The following is a 23,051-nucleotide window of genomic DNA, read 5'->3' as shown; positions in this document are numbered from 1 at the left end:
GGTTTGTTAAGGGAGTAGTAGTCATAGTCGTAGTCTTGTCTGAAAATTTTCATTGGATACTATGATGTAGTGACAAAGGAATTGGATGCAAAGAATAATTTTTATGTCATATACCTGGATTTTAGGAAAGCTTTTGATACCGTGGTATATGAAGTCTACTGTACAAATTGGAGCAGCATGGCATTAAGGGAAAGTTGCTACAATGGATAAAAGGATGGTTGAGTGGTAGAAGACAGAGTGTTTATCAGTGGAGACTGCTCTTCACGGACTAATGTTATTAGTGGACTCTCCTAGGGTTCAGTGTTGGGCTTGCTGTTTTCAGTATTTATCAATGATATTGATGAAGCTATATCAGGGTTAATGATGAAGTTGTATGAATTTTGCAGATAATATGAAGGTTGGCAAGGTTGTTAATAACTGTAATGATAGTATGCTTCTGCAACAGGATCTGGAAAAGTTGAGCAGATGGGCTGAGAGGTGGTAACTGAAGTTTAACATTGAAATGTAAAGTACTGCATATGGGTAACAGTAACCTTAGAGTACCGTATAAACTGGGTGGTACTACACTCAGGATAGTGGAGAATGAAAAGGATCTGGGGTAATTGTGCAGTCAGATAAGAAGTTTTCTGAACAGTGCAAAAAGACTGCAAGAGTAGCTCACAGTGTCTTGTCACTGATATACAGGAATCTTGCCAGCAGTGATAAGCGGGTGATTCTCCTCTTGTATAAGGCAATAGTCAGGCCACACCTTGAATGTTGTATACAGGCCTGGTGTCCTCATTTTAGGAAAGATATAGCACTTCTGAAACAAGTACAGAGAAGGGCAACGAGATTGATGAGTGGAACAAAGGGTTGGTGTTACCAAGAAAGGCTTAAATTCTGCAAAGTGCAGCTCCTGGAAACTAGGCACTTGCGAGGTGATCTACTTGAGGTGTATAATGCCTTGAATGGATTGAGCAAGCTCACTGCTAATGGGATTCTTCCTCTTGCTCAGATTACTCACCTGACGGGGCATAAATTCAGATTGAGGAAAGACGATTGTAGAATAGACGTGTAGAAATTTTCCTTTAGCCAGTGGATGGTTGATATCTGGAACAAACTTTCATCTGTTGTAGTGGAGGTCAGCAACTTAAATACGTGCAGAATTTGAGAAACATTTGGAGTGAATGAATGAATGAAATGGGAAGGTGGTTTTTTTTTTTTTTTGGATGATGCTATATAAGTTTGCTTTCTTGCATCATATGCCCTGCTAATGCTAATATTATAGTAAATATAGCACTTTATCTTGACAAGATACCTTGTATTGTTTGGAGACTCCGTACACTTACGTACATAGCTTAATTATACTGTAATATATGCATACTAATTGATATTTCTGTTCACTCACTTTTTTTTTTTTTTTTTTTTTTTGATTGTAAAATTTAAAACAAAAAAGATAAGAAATCAATAATGACGAACAAGGCACGCACAAATTGCACAAGTGAGATCCAGAGCAACAAGTTTATGAAGCTTAAAAAATAGGAATGAAGAGAAGATTCTGAAAATTTATGTTTTTTATATGATTGAAAATTACATGGAAAGGGAAACACATTTCACCATAATAACGTAAAAAGCTTTAGAATTCCAGCTGTTGGTGCTATGGTAAATGCAATAACATCGAGTTTGCTACCCATTTATAATTAGATTGCACTAACAGAAAAGCCCAATAAACTGGGAACTGCAAATTGTTTTTATTGTTTTATGGTAGTGATCTCCGGAAATGTGCTCCTCTGTTCACACTATCACATCTCACGAAATTTCTGTTCAAAGAGAAAAATGTGAGTTCCTGAAAACATGATTGGCCTACAGTATCGCATGTGATGTTGTGAATACAGCGAATGACAACAGTGTGTCTCTGACCGATACAACTACAGTAAACCCCCGCTATTTGCGGTCACTGATTTAATATAAAATGAAACCTAAAAAAATGTGAATTTTAAAGCGCCATGAACATTTTCTGCCATGAAAAAACATGGGTGTGGCTAAAATTATCTTTCCTGGTCAAAACAGCGCTCAGTGGGTGGGGGAAGAGGGGTGACAAAATCGCGAGCGTGGATGTTTCTCGCTAATCCTTGTTCAGTATGTGTTATGCGCTTGTCATGGAAGGTTTCGTCGTTTGCCTTTAATTTATATGCTTATAAATTGAATAAATTTATCAATTTATAAATTGATATGCTTACAAAAGTGATAAATCTACTGTTTTGCAGTGTAAAACAGACTTTTCGAGTGTGTTAACGGAAGAAAGTGACTTTATTGTGGACAAGTTCTTTCTAACCCGTACAAAATTATGGCTATGAATAACAAGGAAAATGTGAAAAGATCAAAGAAGGTGATGACATTAGCGAATAAAATTGAGTTATTAGACAAAATTTTTAATGGTGAAAGTGTCTTCTCAGTGGCAAAACATTATAAAATCAATGAATCAACGGATCAATCAAAAAATCGGAAGAAAAAATCCGCCGTAGTGTCTGTGAAAATGCGCGCGCGTTAATTGCTTCAAAAATTTGCTCTGTAACTCGTGATGTTAAATTAGAAAAAATGGCAAAGCTTTAAATCTGTGGATAGAAGACCGAACTCAAAATAAAATTCCCTTAGTTCACTCATCATTCGTGAAAAGGCAAAACTCCTTTATCAACACTTTAGTGAAATTGGTGACTGGCGGGGGTAAGATTTTTAGTTAGCAAAGGTGCTGTTTTGAAAGATTTGTTTGAAATTTCTAATAAATATTAAATTGTTTCTTATTTTCATTTCGATGCCGTATGCTTGCATTTCTAATGGTCATATTATGAAGGTACATATAATATATATATACATAGACAAAATTTTAGACTAGTTTTTCTTATATATTTCATACTTTGGAACGGAACCCCTTTATGGGAGCCATAACTGAGTATTCGCATTTTCGGTATTCGTGGCATTTCTCAGGAATGTAACTCCTGCGAATAGCGGGGGTTTACTGTACAGTAAATGGGAAATATAGCTGACACAGATTTGATGTTTGATATTTTTTAAGCTACGTAAACTTGTATGTATTGCTGCCGGGTTTCATTCACCTGGTGTTACTTGTAGGCGAAATCACACTAGCCAATGTGAGTATAATGCAATTTTCGCGTTGGCTCAAATTCGCATTTCTAAAATGCGTATTATAGCATAACTGGCTGTATTTCATTTTGTTTTGTCAGTTGAACACACACAGCTCCGTCAATTTCTGTTCAAATAAATGGCAATGTACTTTGTAACATATTATAAATTGCTTCTTTACCTAAATATAATGTGCAATATGTAGTATCATATGAGCTTCACTATTTTCATTTTCCGCAAGCACAGCCATGTTTAAAATACAATAATTGTAACTAAGGTTTCCATACTGTGAGACAGTGGTAGCTCATGGCCAGGTTTGGAAGTTTGCACAACCACCAATTTTTTATACCTAACTCCCTTTTTTTAAAATAAAATGAATCTGATATATAATTATAAATTATTGTAGTTACTCAGTACTAAACTGTACTATAAAATAGTGGAGTAAATAATATTGCCCATGGTTAACTATTGCTATAAACATGTCTGTGTTTTGTTGTTGAATAGAGAATGTGGTTGTAATAAGAGGCAATATTTGTTCACATCTTTACTCTCAACTCCAGTTTCCTTAAAACATCTCATTAACATGAGGTATTTTTTAAACAAAGTTCTGCTAAGCTTCTCTTGTAGAGAAATTTTTTGAATAGCTTTAGTTTTTTGTAAAAGCATTTCCAGTTCCATGTTTATATAACATTTTTTATTGTTTTGGTCCATAGAACATGCCCTCCAATTTTACTAAAATTTTATTAAAACATACTTATTTCAAGAATACCCTATATATTACATACACACAGAAATTTAAAATATTTTCCAGTTATGTCACATAATGATAATAATACAAGAAACCTCCCCACCCCCCCCTTATATTATAACTTCCATTTAATTTTAAATACATGTTCAGATGAAACTTGTGTGTTGTATATATTATATATTTAGTATTATTGTAATTGCTGCTGTTATAATGTTAGATGCCCTTGTGTTAATTAATTTCCTTGTGGTTTTAATATAAATTTAGTATTCTCTAGTCGGTAACAATATACAGTTGAAATATTCAGGTTTAACTGTTTGTATGTAGTTTATTTATTTAGGTTGATTATAACTTTATTTTCAACTGAGCAAGTATGAATCATTGACAAATATATTATCCTGCATTATGAGTCAGAAACCTATAGTTAAAAAAAACAAAGGAAATTAAAACTGACAGATTTTAATAAGTGCTACATCTTGATTGTCCTGTCTATTCTTTCTGTACACATTGTACTTCCCAAATTCCAATTCTGCACTGCTTATATCTGTGTGACACCACGTCTCTGATATCCCAACAATATCCACCTTTGATGTCTTGACCAGCACTTCAAATTCATCAAATTTATTAACTATACTTCTAGCATTGGTGTACATGCAAGTAAATACACAGCCCATGTATTTACTTTTTCCAAGATGACTCCCAGCAGTCCTCGGAATTCCCAGCACCTTGCTTTCCAGGCTGTTGCTCATTCAAATAGAAGCAGTGCAAGAATCAGTTTCGCATCTGCCTATGGGTGCTGTTAATCTTTTAGGCTGTGAATTCCCCCCCCCCCCCACCCAAACTAGCAGTGTTCCGACTCACCTAACACTGCCTCAATAGCATCAGCAAATATTCTTGCACCCTCTCTATTTAAGTGTATCCTATCTCTGTAGTAGTCTCTCCTGTTAACAAGCATAGACCATAATGAAAAAAATTCTGAAAAGTTGAAAATAACATACCGCTTCTGTTTAGTTTCAAACTCATCAAACATGGTGCAACAGCATCAGTCCAGAAACTTTATTGCCACACCTCATATGCTTGTTTTTTGCAAGAAGAGTTTGCTGCTTCTATTCTCACAATCAGCAGCAACTGGATTTTTAGACAGGATCATATATGTTTATAATGGCTGTAACACTAACTTCTAACCTTTCTTGGCATAAGCATACCATAAGCCATTAATTTTCTTCTAAAGAGCTCTTATTGACTGTGTTACTGCTAGACTTTGAAAACTTTATTCAAAAGAGGTTAATGGGGTTAATTAATGATCTCTCACAAATTTACTCCCCTCTCTTCTACAGAGTTTTCATGGTCACTGTTGTTTTGAATTAGCATTTGTAATTATGTCTTTTTATTTCGAATCTAGTCTTACACACTTACATGACTAATTGATGGAAGTTCCAAACTTGTCAAAGCAGCTACTTTATTTATTTCTTCTAAATTGTTTTTTGGACCCTTTTATATATCTTGAAACCTATATTATACAGATTTCAGGTATGTTATGTCTTTTCAATGGTGAACCATTAACTCATGAATATGAGTTGTTTGTGAATGATGAATATCATGGAGAAAAAAAAAAAAATGGAATAAGTGAGTAAATTTTTTGGCGTTAAAAAAAACCATTTTTACTGGTGTTATTTGGAAAAGAGTGTTACGTTACCTAGAAATCGTCACGAAACCAGATGCGCATGCGTTGTACTTGTTGCTGCAGTGACACAACAAGTGCAGTAATGCAACAAGTACAGTGGTGCCTCTGTAGCCAGGTGGGAAGGAGCAGCAGTGCGTAGCACACGCTTCTTGATTAGACCGGGGTTCAAGCCCGTCACCACCAAATACGGAGGATGCGGAAAGGTCAGGGAATGACCACTGCATATCCCGGAGCAATATGGCCTTAGTTGCTAATGCTCCTAAAAACCAAAATAACAAACATCTTGATTATATACGTTTCATTTTTCCTAGCATAACAGCTTATATTTGCAAAAGGCTTTGAGTAGTGAAAATCATACAAATGCAAATTTTGGAACTTGGTTATCTTTTGGATTCGATTTTTGACTGTTCTGTAATTGGCATTTTTAAATGGCTTTGTCCATAAAAACTTTTAATAGTTTTTAATGCTTTTATGTTTACTTATATTTTCCCATGTTGAATTTATCTAGGAAAGTTGGCTGTAACAAGAATTTATGATGATAAACAGTTACCAACAACGAGTTGAATTAAAATGCTAGTAGGTCCTACATGAACAATATATTCAATTTTTTGATCAGTTATCTATTTAAAATGATGGTTTTATGAATTGCCATTGTTAATCCAATGGCAAATATGGTCACCATGTTCGGCATGGTGACTGAGAAATCCAGCTTGGCAACTGATATTTTTACAGGTTGGATTGGCATCTATGAGGTTGAAATATTTTAATGTTTAATGTGGTTACTTCTTTATTATATATGTTTAATTTTTCCTAATTTAAAAGCCTATATTAGCCAAAGGCTTTGAGTATCAGAATTCATATCAGTACAAATTCTGGAACTTGGCTGATCCACCTTGAGGAAAAAAAAAAAATAAAAGAAAAGATGGATTTTTTTTTTCATCAGTTATCTGTTTAAAATGATTTTATGAACTGCTATATTTACTCTAATTAGCAGGTCTTGACAAACATGGTCACCATGTTTGGCATGGTGAGTAAGAAATCCAAACCACCACTTTTTTACAGGTTGAAGTGCCAGTTCTTTATTTTACAAATGCTGTGGTCTGTATGTCACAAGGATTGGCATGACCTGTACAGTACAATGGACTCTTAGTACGGACACTGCCTGTTGACAACATTATTTTACTGAACGAATTTTATTGGTTGCAGAAATGAGATGAAGGACAAAAAGCACAAATAATCACATATGGATTTCATTTGGATAGTGAGAAAATAAAAGTTACCTGTAGAACATTTTGTAATAAATTTATTATTCAACATCAGTATAGCAAACTTTATCCTTCTTAACTGATCAGAAAGAAAGAAAATAAATATTTGAAGATTGTGCATTTGTGAAAATATTTATGCAGTTTATCTTATCTTTTTTTGCATGTACAATGGTGTAAGTTGAGTGTTTGTAATTTCAAGAACAACCTGATAACTTATCATCCCTTGTTGTCCTTTTTTGATTTGTGACACAACAGTAATAGTTAATATATTCTTTATAATTAATGTAGCATATGGATAAAACTTAAATGTCAAGAAATTTAAAAGCTTTTAATTTTCAGAGTTTAATATCAAGAGATTGTCCAATATGATTGTGTGAGGTTGATTGATACTGGCTGATTGGAAGTTGGCATTATGTGAATTCAGTGTACTGTGTAATTGTCTGTTTTATAAGACTCCTTAAAATATTTTTTTAGTATGCTATCCCATCTGGCAACTGACTTTTACAGTGGCACCTCAATCATGAACAAGTTTGTTGAGGCCTGCTAATTAGCAATTTGTTTTGTAATTCTTTTCCTCTACTTTTGAAAAAAAAAAAAAAAAAAAAAAGTATATTGATGTACATTAAGATAAGCAGTTAATAAGGAAAGATGTCTTTATCCAGATCTCTGATTATTTTATGATACCGTCCATTGGAAAACTAGCAGAGCAACCTTTTAGCTCTCTTCAGGAAAGTGAAGAAATTCCCACTGATTACACAAAACTGTTTGATACCAAATTATTCCAACTTGACAATAGCATTCTTCCTAAAGTAATAAAGTAAGTAGAAATAATAATTATGCAAAGTGTATTTTATACATTTTTTAAAGGTTTTCACTTGTATTGCATTACTTACATTAAAAAAAAATACTGATGTTGAAATTGTTTATATTTATTGAGCTATATTACTAGAGAAGGGTTGCTGAACTTCTTTACCATAGTGGAGCCAAATTATTCCTAAGGCAGCACATATCTGCAAGTGTCTAACCCTGAAATTGTACTCCCCCCCAAACACACACACACACACACACTACTAATCTTGTGTTAAAAAAAATAAATATAATCTGGCACTCTCACAAATTTAATCTTTTTTAGAATGTCCTATTTAATTTTCAATGACAAGTTTTTCTGATAGCTTTTTACCTTTTTATGTTATCATTAACTGACTCACTTGTTCTCCTTGAGACCATTTTAAAAAATCAATTACACGGGCACAGAATGTAGATAAATAATACATTGGCAAGAATTAACTGGACACCAAAACTGAACTGAAAAGAGAATTGCTGAGTGTTGCTAATATGCAGTGGCAAATAAAGGCTGCTGTCAGGAAATGACAGTTCCAAAAGTTTTATAAATAATTCTTCAATAAATTTCAGTTAATTAGAACCCCTGAGTGGTCATTTCATAATGCTTCCAAGATATATAAAGTGTAAGATAGAATGTAAGGTGTAGAAAGCATACACTTCTGCAATATGCAAGAAGTGGTTCATGTGAACATGATGCTTTACAGCTGTGGACAGAGGACACTTGTGCTAGTACAAGCTACAGAAAAGTAACAGAAAAATGTAAATTACTGATGGAAGTGAAAAATAACTTTTGAGGCAATAAACAGACAGCTAACGCTGTGCAGCATTTCCAGTTTGGCTCGGAATTCAGCTGTTTTTTTGTTGATTTTGTTAAAAATAAATTGAAGAATCAAAGAACATCTCTTCAAAGTCACGTGCTGTGAATTGCATTTGATTGGAAAATGGAACTGAAGAGCATTAAAATAGTCCTTTTTTTTCTTCAATGGTGTCTCTCAGGCACCCTTGTGTGCACTCTCATGTTTGGAGTGAATAGCACTATTCCTTGAAACAGAGAACAAGTCAGGGTAGGGTACAGACAACTAAGTGGATTCCGGTTAATTGGGACTAGTGCATTTTGGCCTTTGCATCACTGAGGCAGCCGCGATTACGCGGCTGCCCCAGTGCCGCGAAGTTTCAAGTAAATAGTTAAAAATACAGTATCAGTCGTAACAATTGATCCTCTATACAATCAAATCACATTACAACGGACTCACCATAGTAAAGTACTGTTCGCTATACGATATGCTGTAAGCGCCAGTCATTGTGATCACACTTGTGAATTGAATTTTAATTCTATTAAACAGCGATTCTAATAAATGAAAATAGAGGAATATTATAAAAGTAAAGATATATTAAGCACAATTTTATAGTTTATTACTTTACCAGTTAAAAAATTAAATGATATGTGAAAATCGGAAGAATATTTTCCACAGTTTAGCAAAATAAAAATAAATTTACTCTTCACATGCATAGCTAAATTAATACATAATGTAATATGTACATACTAACTAGTTGATATTTCTGTTCACTGACATTTTTTTTGGGGGGGGGGGTAAAATTTAACACAGTAAAAAAATAAGCAATGAATAAAAAAGAAAATGGTACTCACAAATTGCAATTAACACAATTCGTGCAAGTGAGATATGGAATAACAAGTTAAGAAACTTAAAAAATAGAAATGAAGAGAAGATTCTGAAAAATTATATTTTTTATATGATTGAAGATTTCATGGAAGGGGTAGGTAGTTGTTGGCGCATTGGCTTCTGTGGCCATAATGCACCTCCCAAGGTTTATGCAGTACTTTGATCCAAGCCCGAGGCGGGATTCGAGCGGAAACACATTTCACCGTAATAACAATAAAAACCCACGGAATTCCAACTGTTGGTATTATTGCAATTTCAATAACATCGAGTTTACTATCAGTTTATAATAGATTTCACTTATAGAAAAGTACAATAAACTGGAAACTGTTAATTGTTTTATGGTTGTGACCTTCAGAAATCCAACCAGACCATGTAGAAAGGTTGGAGACAATTGCAGGGTAATCTCAAGTGCTGCGATATCCTGCTCCGATTAAACTGCATGTTGTCCCAATTAAGCGAAGGAAATCCTGGCTATTTTCTTGATTTGGTTCTGTTTAAGATTTGTCCCAAATAAATGGCTGCCCCGATTAACCGGTGCCCCAAATAACCGGAATCCGCTGTATGTGAAAATATATGGAGTAAATTGCATGCGTTCTCTATTCGATTTGCCTGCTTTGCTGAATGAAAAACCCCCAGTTTCTGGGAAAATAAAAAAAAAAACCTTGCTACCTATGCCTGAGACCAACTAACTCAGCCACGGAGTGAAAAAAAGCCCATAAAAGTTCATCATCGGGATTCAAACTTGCGCCTTTTCCGCCTGGTATGGGAAGGATGGCGACGATACCACATTACTTTTTTTTTTTTTGTTTGTTTTTTTGTTAGTTGTTGGTGCATCGGCTTCTGTGGCCATAATGCACCTCCCAAAGTTTTTGCATTACTCTGATCCAAGCCCGAGACGGTTTGAACCCGCGACCTTTGGGTTGCCAGGCAGGCAGGTACTTTACCCATCCGGCTAGCCCGGTCAGTGCCACATTACTACTTGCACAGACTAAACTTCATATAATAAAGAAAAATAGAATGGGTTGTAAGTTGGCAGAATATAACATTGGATCGTCAACATGTGTTTTTTATGTGCTGTTAATCAAATTGCATTCTTATTTAGCCTCATTATTTCTGCATTAAATATATTAATAATAAAACTTTCTAGATAATGGAAAAATCGAAATAACGTCACCTTGAATCCCTGAAGGTGCCATTATTCTGAATGTCTACTGTATGTTGATTTTTCTGTACCATGAAGAATTAAGGCAAATTAGTACAGCATAGCTCCTTTGACGTGGCCAATATGCACTGAAAGTGTGAAACAGTGTCTACCTCCATTTTATTTTCTCACATTAGTTGTTATCTCATTATGTCTTTACACATTATACACAAATTCTACCGTACTATATTTTTCTTTGAAGGTAGACCGAGTTTCATATTGTGTTTTCTGTGTGGTTGAAGAACATGAAAGGGCTAAGAACTGATAGGTCTAATCAGTATTCCCTGGATTTTGGCATGCATTAAATTTCTACAGCTGCTGACAGTGGGGTACATAAAAAAAAAATCTTATTTTTCATATATTCCCTATAGGAAAAAAGAGAACAGCACACGGTCTGAGTATAATGAAATCATAAACAGCATGTGTACCCTGTACGCACTAAAGATGTTTATTTTACGTGAAAACATCTTTGGCTTGGATGATCTGTGTATTTTTTTAACACAATAATCATCCATTCTCCGAGACAAATGATTGACCATCGAATTAACATTTACAGGAACATTTATAATTTCGCCCAAAATTCCGTATTCGCCAAAGTCTTAGTCTTCTAATTTATATGAATGGTATACGAGGAGAAATGAGTCGCTCGGTCACTAAATGCAATCTAGGCGGATGAGGTGGAATAACAGGATAAACGAAAAATTTCCTGTTTGAATTTGTTGGAATGGAATCATTTTTGAGCAATGCTCAACAAGTATTACAAGCCTTCATAGTTGTTACATCTGAAGTTGGAAATTTTAGAAGTAACGGGTAACTTCCTGGAGTGCACAATTTTACATCATTTTCATACCATAATCGATCACAGATATCGCAAACAGCTCCAAATGTATTTTTCAAAAATTGTCATTCAAATTCTTTATAGAAGTTATGGTCACGTTTGATGTTCTTGTCAATGATTTCATGCTCGACTACTGTTGAAATCTGTGGAGGATCTACAACAGGCGATTGAGCTGAAATATGATTTTTTCTTTTTGGATGATGCAATCGAAACTGGTTGTTGTAGTATACTCTGTCTAGCTGGTTCAGGAATTAATTAAAAATCCTAAGGTAATTCATTTGAACTCAAATCTTCTGGATCAAAATCTTCAGGAAGTTCTTGAATATAATTTCGTGATGTCGACGGTCCAGCTTCTTGATGAGACGTTGATGTTGATCAAAGTCTTAAGAAGCATATTTTTTTAAACCCTGCATTTTTTTCACTCTCTATGTTTTTGAATTCATTCTTTTGTCAACATCAGAGGCTTCTTCGGTGACTTTGAAGCTTTTATTCTTGCATATTTTCTTGATTTCACTCAGCTGGAGTTTTAGCCATCTTTGAAATAGTTTTATAGGTTGTTAACTGAAATTGGATTTGGTATTTTTACAATTCAATAGTTAGCGAAATCCCTTTTGTAGACTAGTATGACATCATAACCAAAAACTACTGCAAGAAGTGATTGTTGTATTGTTGCACTCTTGAATCAAAACAATTTAAATTTTTAAACGGTTTAATCAAAACTTACTTACTCTACTTAGAATGTTGATCAGAATCTTGAGAAGCAGATTTTATTAAAGGCTGCATTTTTTTCGTTCTCTGAACTCATTCTTTTTTGACACAAGAGGCTTCTTCAGTGGCTTTGAAGCTTTTATTCTTGCATAATATTACTACCCGCAGCTTACTCTACTGAATCAACGTTAGTGACTGAGTTAGCTTTGTTAGCCCATTTAGGAAGGACGTTATTTGCATCATTTAAAATCTAACAGCCACCTAATAGGAAATGATGTCAATTGTGTCATTTCCATAAGAAAAATTTTGTTACCAATTGATTTTACTTTAGTGCCACACTTTTCATGTGAAAACATAGGTGTTTTTACATGAAAAGTTTGGGCTGTGTGAGGGCACTACACACCAAATATACAATCAAGGTGTTGACTATTTAGGCATGTCGTGACTGCAGTGGTATACCACCTTGTTAAAAAAAAACACACCTGGTTTCTCTGACATTTAAGCATCAGCCATAGTTCCAACATATTGAGTATGAAGTGCAAGCCAAAAGTTTCTGAATTGGAGCAATAAAAATTAATTTAGAGTTATATTAGTTACATGTTGGCATTGTCCGCTTCAAAGTAGTTCCTACCCCAGAGTTTATAATTTCATCCCAGTTCTTCCCACTGTTTGAAGCATTGCTGGAAACCTGTTTCATGATGTAATCCAACACTTTCTGCAGTTCAGCTTAAATTTAATTTCTTCAAATCTTTGTTCTTTTAATTGGATTTTCAATTTGGGGAACATGAGAATTTAAAGTCAGATCAAGTCTGGTGGTGTGGAATAGGAGGATTTCAACCCTGAACCTATTTTCTCTGGGTGCCATTCCTTTTAAGGCTTAATCAATTTTACTAACAAAATCACTTCCTTTGAAATTATAAATAAGTTTACCAACTAGTGTTTCTCTTCATTTCCTTGGCCAGAAGTGATATTGATTCGGTAATATCTGAATTGACACAGCATTTTCAATCCTTGCACAAAATCTGTAACTTATTTGGAACCCTATGGACCTTTCAGGATTTAACAGATGAACAAATAAAAGCCTCAGCACAAAAATTGCAACAGAAATATGCTAAGGACATTTCACATTGAAATATATGATGAACTAGTATTTATGCTGAAAATTTACAGAACAAACTTTGGTTGAAAACTAACACCAGCAGATTTGCTACAGAGCATAATTGGAAACTAATCTCAGTGAATTTTTTCCAAATTTGTCTGTAGCACTTAAGAATGTTCTACTTGCTTCCATGGAAAGAGGCTTTAGTGTTGAAGAGAGTGAAGGATTCTATCAGATTTAGAGTGTTTGAAAAAAGACTGAATGGATTATCAATTCTTCACATAAATTCGGACATTGCGTGGACAGTAGATTTTTCAAATATAATAAAGGAATTTGCAAAAAAATAAAGCTCAAAGCATTTTAAAATTAATTTTAATTCCTTTCAAATTTCAATTTGGGTAATGTTATTCAGGTTGTCAAATTATGTCTCAAGTAAATGCATGTGGAAATTGTGGACCATTGTATTCAGTATGATAAATACAATATACTGAAAAATGAGTTACATCTAGATAAATGAACAAAATGTTTTCCAGGCTGATAAAGAACAACTGCTTTTTTCATGAGGAGATGCTAAATATATCTAGGTGGTGTCTCAATCAGAGAAAGTGTTTTTATATATTAAGTGCAAGCCAAATGTTCCCAGACTGGCTGAGTGGAGCACTAGCCACATGTAGTTTAGCAGTGTGTCATTATTTATCACTGAACTAATTTATTGTGAGTTAATGTAGCAAGTTTTGTGCCAATAGAATATTGTGCTTTTATGCAATTAGTGTTTAAGTGCATTTTTGTTGAGTGTGCCTTGGGACTTTTGTAACCAAGTAAGATGACAGATATTAAGAAACATCAAATTTTGCCATAAACTTGGGAGAACAGCTTCCTGAGACTTAAAATGCTTAAATAAGTGTTTGGTGATGATGCTGTAGGCAGAACAAGAACTTTTCAATGGTATTCACATATCCAAGACATCCAAACTGCAGTTGAGGATTTTAGGTTCTCAGGTCATCTCTCATCAAGACAGACTGATGAAAATGTTGGGAAAGTGCATATCACAAATAACAATTAATGATACATGAATCATTAATGTAATATCAATTAATGTATTGTGATAGGACTAGAAAGCCATATTGATTAATGTGATGTTTTAGGCTTATCACACAGTACAGGCCATTGCATTTTAATTGAAAATTTAAACATGAAGCAGATTGCTACAAATTTGTGCCTCAGTTGCTGAGTGACGAACAGAAACAGAACCTGCATTTTTTCAGGGACCTGCAAGCACAGGGCAGAAACTTTCTGTCTTTTCTTTTTTTCCAAAATGATGAAAGGTGGATGAAAGCTGGGTTTATAGTTATGACCCAGAAACAAAGCAGTGGTCCTCTCAGTGGAAAAGTCCAAGGGCATGCTGATTACTTTCTTTGAGGAATTGTTCATCAGGAGTTTCCTCTACCATGTAAATTGGCAGTTCTATATCGGGGGTCCTAAAGGTGTTTTAGGGAAGATGGTAGGAGAAAACACCCAGACAGATGGAGCACTCATTATTGACTTCCGCATCAAAACAATGTTCTGTTCCACACAGATTTGTCAGGTAAGCAGTTTTTAGCCAAGAACAAAATTCAGTGGTCCCGCATCCTTCTAACCATCTCTCTGAGGCATTCCTTCCCTCGGGATGGAATGGAATACATTTCTTGGAAAAGAAGGCATGGAAAACATTCTAATTCCTTTCCTTGCATTCCCAATCCTCTCCCACTCTTTTGAGCAGTAGCCAATAAGTGATCATAAAATATATTATTGTATCATTAATTCACAAATAGAATGATGCATATATAATAAATAATTTTTATTTAAGTTAATTTGAAACGTTCAATCGCTTTCATGCATACCATGTTTTTTTACATAAAAGACTGTTGTGGCAGCCTTGGCCCAGGACAATAGTTCTGCTATCCCCCCCCCCCATCTAGGCCTGCAGATTTACCGCCACTGCTCGTATTCTGCACTATCCAGGCATATATGCATGCCTTGCCTGGGTGTTATGTCACTACCATATTGGTTGTGTTCAGTTCCCTGGAAGGAAGTTGCAGTCAATGGTTTCTAGGGTTAAATTGACCATCCCTTGCTGCAACAAAGCAAATTTAGTTTGTCAGATTACATGCCCAGATTGCAGGGTTTGTTACATTGGTGAGTCTGATCAGAGACTTTGTGATCATATTTCAGAGGACGAGATATTTGTCTAGTGCTCTGAAATATGATAGAGGTATTTGTCAGTCAATTTTTCCTGCTCTGCTATTGCGGAACATTATTAGTGGGAGCAGCAGTGAATTTAAACCCATGTTATAATATTGAAATTTTGGACTGCACTCATGACGCTCATCGCTGTTCCTAGGTAGAAATGCTTCGTATAGCTGTGGCGGGTTCCAGCATTAATCGCAGTTGTGGAACCTACATACACCCTATTATGGAAGCAGTCATTTTGGATGATGAGAAATGGTGAGCTAATAAAATAGTTAACATGCATTGTCCTACTGCTGCAGAGTCAGTTGGCTGATTTTTCTTTCCCCCCCTCCTTTTTTGCCATCCATGATCAGTATTAGTTTGGTTTTAGTGCACATGTTGCACCTCTGCAGATTTAATGACGTGTGTGTGTCATATCTTCTTGTCTAAGTTGATAAAGGGGCACATCGCTCCGATAGCTACTTAGTGTATGTGTTTTAATGTTCTTAGTCTTTATATGTTTATCGCTTTTGTATAAAGTATTTTAATATTTTCCATATACTTTCTTTTATTTCTTAATACCTACTGTATATATTTTTTAATAAAGTTTTATTTTAACATTTTGCTGGTTGTAGTAATATTTATTTATAGTATGCTTATTCCCAGTGGTGTATTTGGGCCGGAATGCACACCAGAACGATGTTCCAGTACTTTTTTCTAAATGTCATAATAGAAAATTATTAAATCTATACACCTAATATTATGAAACAATGACATAAACAAAGGCCAGGTGGGAAGGAGCAGCAGTGCGTAGCACATGCTTCTTGATTAGACCGGGGTTCGAGCCTGTCACCACCAAATACGGAGGATGCGGAAAGGTCAGGGAATGACCACCGCACCGGAGCAATATGGCCTTAGTTGCTAATGCTCCTAAAAACCAAAATAACATCAACAGCATAATCAAAGGGGATGGAGAACTAAAATATCTACTTTACCCTTTGCTACTAAAAATATATATTAATAGTAATCTTTAAAATTAATAAATTTCTTTAAAAATTTATTTAAAAACAAAAATATAAATTGCTCAATGAAACTTGAACGTTTCTTACTAAAGTACAATGTGTTAGATAAAGAGATCCAACAATGGCAAGTTTGTTGTTTATTAAACTACGCGGTCCACCATTACAATTATTGAATCCAAATTTTTATGTCCGAACTTGGTTGGGGTCCCATCATTCTGCTGGTGATCAACAAACAAAAAGGGCACTCACACAAGAATACATAATTGATCCTGTATGGGAATTTCTATGATTCTTCTGAACAGTATTTTTTATATTATTTTGGAGTTTTTGTTTTCATTTTTTTCTTTTCTGATTTTTTAAATTTTTTGTCTTTGTTTTTTACTTTTGAAATTTTTATTTAATAGTTATAAATAAATACTGAACAAATATTCTAATTTAGCTTATTTATTTTTGCAAATGGAAAAAAGCGCAGGTAACTATTTATAGTTAATTGATGAGTGTTCCGGTACGATTTTTTTAGCAATACACCTCTGCTTATTCCCAGTGCTCAAGGTCTTTTTGCTACTATTCATTTGCATTGAGTGGGAATGGCATACTGAAACAAAAACAACTCACAATGAGCCATTTTTGGATCAGTTATTAACATATAGTGAAAAATGGCTTATATTATTATTATTAGCTATATGGTGCAAGGAAGCCTGAGGCTTATGCTGCACCAGCCGAAAAAAAAAAAAAAAAAATTCTGAATTACCCTGAGAGAGAGAGAGAGAGAGAGAGTGAGCAAAAATCAGAAGTAGAATGGAATCACCTTGGCAGACCCTGGGTGTGCCAAGCTCATACTCATCAGATGTGAGCCCCTGGGGTTAAATATCATTCTGTTAACCTTACCACGCACACTCATCAAAGAACTCACTTCACTAACAGAAGATTTTGCTCTGTGTTTGAATGGGAATTGGTGGAACACAACTGGTATTATCCATTACAAGCTTCTACCCTTTGTCCAAACAGTTTTAGGGAACAATGGTGTGTGTGTGCGTGCGTGCGTGTTTGAATTTTATCCTAAAAATCTACATGGATGTTTTAGTCACCTAATAGTTGCCCCAGCTGTGCAAATTTTCTTATAAGCACATTATCTTATGTTTCAGGGCTATAGAAGAGTTGAACATGAAGCATGAACCTTTGAGGCTTATCAGTCCACAGTTTGAAACCCCTTTGCCTTTGCTGCAACCTGCTGTAGGTATATTTTAACTAAACAATAATGTATTTATAAGCTATTATAGTATAATCTTGGTAACTTGTTTACCTCTACTGATTGTGACAAATAAACCAACAAAATTAAAAATGGAATGGTATAAATCAGTGGAATGGTGGTTGGAATTTGGAGGGGGCAACAAAAAAAAAAAGACAAGACAAAATAAGCAGTGTGACAAACTTCTGAGATTATACTGTATATTCATGTTAATGGAATTTTTCATAGGTTTTATCTTTTTAATTTATGGTATTTAAACTCTTCACTCAAGTCTCTGTGGGTGCCTAGTTTCCAGATGCTGAAATTTACAAAACTCAAATTGTTCTTGGTAACGGTATCCATTTTATGCTTCTGACTAATTTTGTTGCTCTTCTCTGCATCCATTTCAATTGACCTACATCCTTGCTAAAATGAAGCTTCTAATCCTGCAGTAGTACTCAACATGTGGCCTACCCATTGTCTTATACAATGAACTAATTACCTCCTTGTCCCCTCTGACAAAATTCCTGTGTGTCAATGACAGAATCCCATAATAGCATATTATGATCACTGTCAACCTGATAACTTTTTTAAAATCAGAACACATACTTAATATGCTTACATCAATAAATATTAAAAACAGTAAGAGACCCAACAAAGAACCCTGAGGGATCCCAGTCATAACATTAATCCAAGAAGAGCAGGGGATATTAACAGCCACTCTGTCTTCTGCTACTTAACCATCCCTTTATCAAACAGCAGTAACTTGGTTCTAATGCTGTACTGCCCCAATTTGCACAGCAGTTGGAACAGTATCAGAAGTCTTACTAAACTCAAAGTATATGGTCTTAAAATTATTGTTTACATCTAGTTCCTTTTTAACTACAGTAGAGCGTCAGTTATCTGGAATAATTGATGTCAGACCTCTTCCGGATAGCCATATTTTCTGGATAATCGAACATAAGGTAAGGTTAAATAAATTTAATTGATGTAGTAAATAATTAAGATTAATTAAATAAAAAAAAATTATAAACCAATCTCGGAAAATAGAAACACCCAACCAGGCATTTTTATTTTTATACAAAACAGGAAAATTAGAAATATTCTGCGTGTTCCGGTAGCATCTGAACACATAGCAATTGTAACTCGCTCTTTCCTCATCTTAAAACCTTGTGCAGGCATTTCTCTTTTAGTGGCTAGGGTTTTTCTGGGGAATGCTTTCCATAATAAATTTGCTGATGAGACTAGTGGGAGTCAGAAGTGTTCAAAGCCGTTAAGTGGATTTTCTTATTTATTGATTTGAAATTATTGTTTTTCTAAAACTTTTGATTTAAATTTAGTAGTATAGCATTATTTTGTGATTTTCTGATTAATCTGGTGTATTTATTCTTTACTTGGCCTTGTAATTGCATAAAAGTATCGGTAAGGGTATCAAATCCACGTGTTACAAGTTGCAACTCCACTGAACAAGACGTTTTTTAGCCATATTTAGCCGATTTATTGACCAATTGTTACAACAAATTATTTTCTATAAGCAGTTTATAGACCTAGTTAGGAGCCTTAGTTTATTCTGAATTGAGACAGCGAGATTTGTTAATTAAAAGTTAACTAATACTTAAGTGTCTGTAGCAAGTCTTGGCGGCAAGTTACGAACAGTAACTTGCCGCCAATGTTATACGACACAACGTTATATCCTGAACTAGATAGCGTAAGCTTAGTATAGTACAGCATATAATATAATATTGTCAATTAATCAGTAAAATCTATTAATTTTGTTAAATTTGGTTGTCAATTAAATTGTACTTTTAACAAAATGCATAAAACGACTTAGATTACAAATGTAACATAATTAATAAACACATAATTTGATACAGAAGTTATATAAACGGAACTCGTAGATAATACTCGATACTGAAAAATATATATAACGTTATAACTGTATTGGGATACAAGTTTAGGGTTATAATATTGTACTGAAATTGAAATTTTATTGAAATTAAATCGAAATCATGACTCAGACCAGAGCAGCAAAGCAAAAGGTTGAAGCTAATGGGAGTGTTGTGGCTCAGGGGAGAATTGAGGGGAATAAACACATAATTTGATACAGAAGTTATATAAACGGAACTCGTAGATAATACTCGATACTGAAAAATATATATAACGTTATAACTGTGTTGGGATACAAGTTTAGGGTTATAATATTGTACTGAAATTGAAATTAAATCGAAATCATGACTCAGACCAGAGCAGCAAAGCAAACGGTTGAAGCTAATGGGAGTGCTGTGGCTCAGGGGAGAATTGAGGGGGGGGGGCAGTTGCCTTCTGAATCACAACCTTTTAAAATGCACTGCTTGCATGATGTTTGTGGAGCAATCGGGTACGGGACTTGATATTGCCATGGGGGGGGGGTGTCTGTGTGTGTGCGCGATGCAAGGAATGTAACGAAATCAGCCGACAACTCAGCCTTGTTATGGGACTATATGAGAGCTTGAAGGACAGGGTGGATGCCCTCGAAGGATCTAAATTGAGGGGCCCATCAAGCTCTCAGCTGCCCACATCAGTGCCACAGCTTGCACTTGGTCATCACACAACACAGCGGCAACCCCCAAGGCAGAATGCACTGGTCCCACAGGAACTAGTAGTTATTGGTGATTCTATTGTCAGGGAAACGGGGAACATGCTTTGTAAAAAGGATAGGTGAAACAGAAACGGGGAACATGCTTTGCAAAAAGGATAGGTGAAACAGGACCTGGGTATGTCTGCCAGGGGCAAAGGTTGATGATGTTGTAGAGCGGATATCATCTTTTAAGGGCACAAAAGGTGATATAGTTGTACACATTGGCACTAATGTTATTAAGAGTAGGAGACCGGCAGAATTACTTAACAAGTACAGGTTACTGTTGAAAAAAAGCCGTGAATTAGGGTTGAATTTGAAAGTGTCTGCAATTCTGCCCAGACACGATAGGAGGGAGTATATGAGAGCCTTGTCGATCAATTCGGCCCTGGGAAGATTGTGCAAGGCTCAAGGGGTAAAATTTTTTTCAGCCTGGTCTGTGCTTGTTAACAGGAGAGACTGCTTCTACAGGAATGGGACACACTTAAATAGAAAGGGTGCAAGAATATTTGTTGCACCCTTTAGGCACTGTGCAAGAAGAACAGTGCCCATGGAAGTATCTGTAGAAGAGGCATGCAGCAGAAACAGTGCATCTGTGAGAAAGCGAGTGGAGAGACTCTGTTAGAGATGAATCATTAATTAACCTAACTGCCCTCTTCTGAATGGAATCAAGAAGCCTGAGACAGGTTTTGGGGGCACCACCCCAGATGTGGGAACAATATTCCATGCAGTGCGGATTTGTGATTTATACAGAGTGAGCAGCTGTTTGGAAGAAAAGTAACGCTCAGAGGGAAAGAGAAAACCAAGTTTTTTAGATGCGGAGGAAGCAATATTTGTAATGTGCTTGTGCCAAGAGAGATTAGAAGTCAGGGTAATCCCCAAAAGAGATATGTCATTTTGCCTAGAAATGGGAATGTCACTAAAGATAAGCATAGGAGCAGAAGAATCCTTTTTGCGAGATATAAGACAAGACTGAGTTTTAGAAGGGTTGAAATCAACTAAGTTGTCTTTGCCCCACTGGAGAATTACCTGAAGATCGGCATTTAAGGAATTGGTAGCAGATATTCGAGAAGTTGAAACTGATTGAGCAGGACAAGGTTTCTCAAAATGGAAAGTGGAATGCAGTGTGCTATCATCGGCAAAACTATGGATAGGATTTTCAGTCCATGGAAGAAGGTCATTAATATAGAAGAGGAAAAGAGTGGGGGAAAGAACTGAACCTTGCGGGACACCGGCATTAGTGGAGAAGTTAGAAGACAGAGAGCCATCTACCATCACCCTTATTGAGCGATCAGAGAGAAAACTGGAGAGCCAATTACTAAAAACAGTTGGCAAACCATAAGATGGAAGCTTGTTTAGAAGACCTTTATGCCAAACACGATCAAAAACCTTTCAGATGTCAAGACCAACTACTTGTGTTTCACCGAACCTTTCCATTGAATTAGTCCATAAATGGGTAACATAAGCCAGAATATCACCAGTGGATCGACACTGGTGATATTCTGACGGAAGGTTTCTAGGTAGTATAAGAGTTGGCGGTTAATTGATTTCTCCATTACTTTAGAAAGAGTAGAAGTAATTGGATGGGAGGGATTTGTCACCCTTTTTAGGGACTGGCTGGATATGAGCAAATTTCCAAGCAGAAGGAAAAACACCTTTGGAATAAGAAAGTAAAAAAAGGCGGCAAAGAATAGGAGTAAGTTCAGGAGCACAGGTTTTGAGAACAAGTGGAGAAATACCATCAGGACCTGGAGCTTTCTTAGCATCAAGATTCATCAAAATCCTTCTGATATCCTTTTGACGGAAGACCACAGGAGGCATTGATTGGAGCGTGTTGGGAATGGTGGGAGGTGTTTTACCAATATCATTAATACATGAGCTGGAAGAAAAATGGGATGCTAGCAGGTCAGCTTTATCCTTGGCTGAAGTGACAGCAGAATCATGTGGTTTGGACAGAGGTGGGAGCAGAGATAGGCAAAAGTTGTGGCCAATAGCTTTGGCAAGAGACCAGAATGCTCGGTTTCCATTAGGGTAAGAAGCAAGTTTTCTACTCTTAGCCTGTTCAAACTCTAGTTTCGACTGATTAATAACTGCTTTACAATTGTTGCGGGCTTTGGTGTAGGCAGAAAATGAAACTGAAGAATTAGAAACAAGCCAATTACGATATGCAACATTCTTCTCTTGGACAGCCTTAGCACATTTATTGGAAAACCAAGGTTTAGATAAAGGACTAGATTTTAAAGTGGAGTGTGGGTTAAAGGATTCCATTCCTGCAAAAATAATTTCACTGATACGATCTGAGCAAACGTCGACATCAGAAGTTTTGAAACAGTAATCTGACCAAGGAAAAGAAGAAAAGAAGTCTCGCAGGTCATCCCATTTTGCATTCTTGTAAGGCCAAACAACACGAGCTTGGAAATAGCCATGAGATAAAGGTTCCATTGGAGAAGAGACAATCGCCAAGTTGTGATCTGAAGTGCCTAAAGGACCTCTCACTTCGACCGTGTACTTAGAAGGGTTGTTTGTAAGAAAAAGATCAAGCATATTGGCTGTATGATTAGGATTGTGCGGTATTCTTGTAGGTAAATGAACAGTCTGTGCTAGGTCATCAGTAATTGCAAAAGCCTCAGCATCTCGACCTGCTGGGTCCGTGTGACTAGAAAACGGAAGCCAGCTGGAGTTGTGAACATTAAAATCACCAAGGAAATTTACCTCACAGTTAGGAAAGTAGGACTGGAGAAAGTCAAGTTGCAAAAAGAGGAAGTCAAAGAGCTCGAAGTGATTAGTGGAGTTG

General features: G+C 35.6%; 1 protein-coding gene across 1 annotated transcript in view; it reads left to right on the top strand.

Annotated features, from left to right (window-relative positions):
- The window catches only part of IFT52 (intraflagellar transport 52), a 197,674-nt gene that overhangs the window by 154,947 nt on the left and 19,676 nt on the right, over positions 1–23,051 (top strand). Inside the window, exons 8-9 of the mRNA XM_090372064.1 lie at positions 7,477–7,631; positions 17,561–17,648. Coding sequence (XP_090228190.1) covers positions 7,477–7,631; positions 17,561–17,648 — 243 coding nt within the window. The remainder of the gene's footprint in view (positions 1–7,476; positions 7,632–17,560; positions 17,649–23,051) is intronic.

Source organism: Mastigoproctus giganteus, chromosome 4 (assembly GCF_048544385.1).
Source record: "Mastigoproctus giganteus isolate SK-2022 chromosome 4, ASM4854438v1, whole genome shotgun sequence".
Classification (NCBI taxonomy): domain Eukaryota; kingdom Metazoa; phylum Arthropoda; class Arachnida; order Uropygi; family Thelyphonidae; genus Mastigoproctus; species Mastigoproctus giganteus.
Note: the sequence above shows the minus strand (reverse complement) of the source record. Positions and strands in the feature narration are given on the sequence as shown.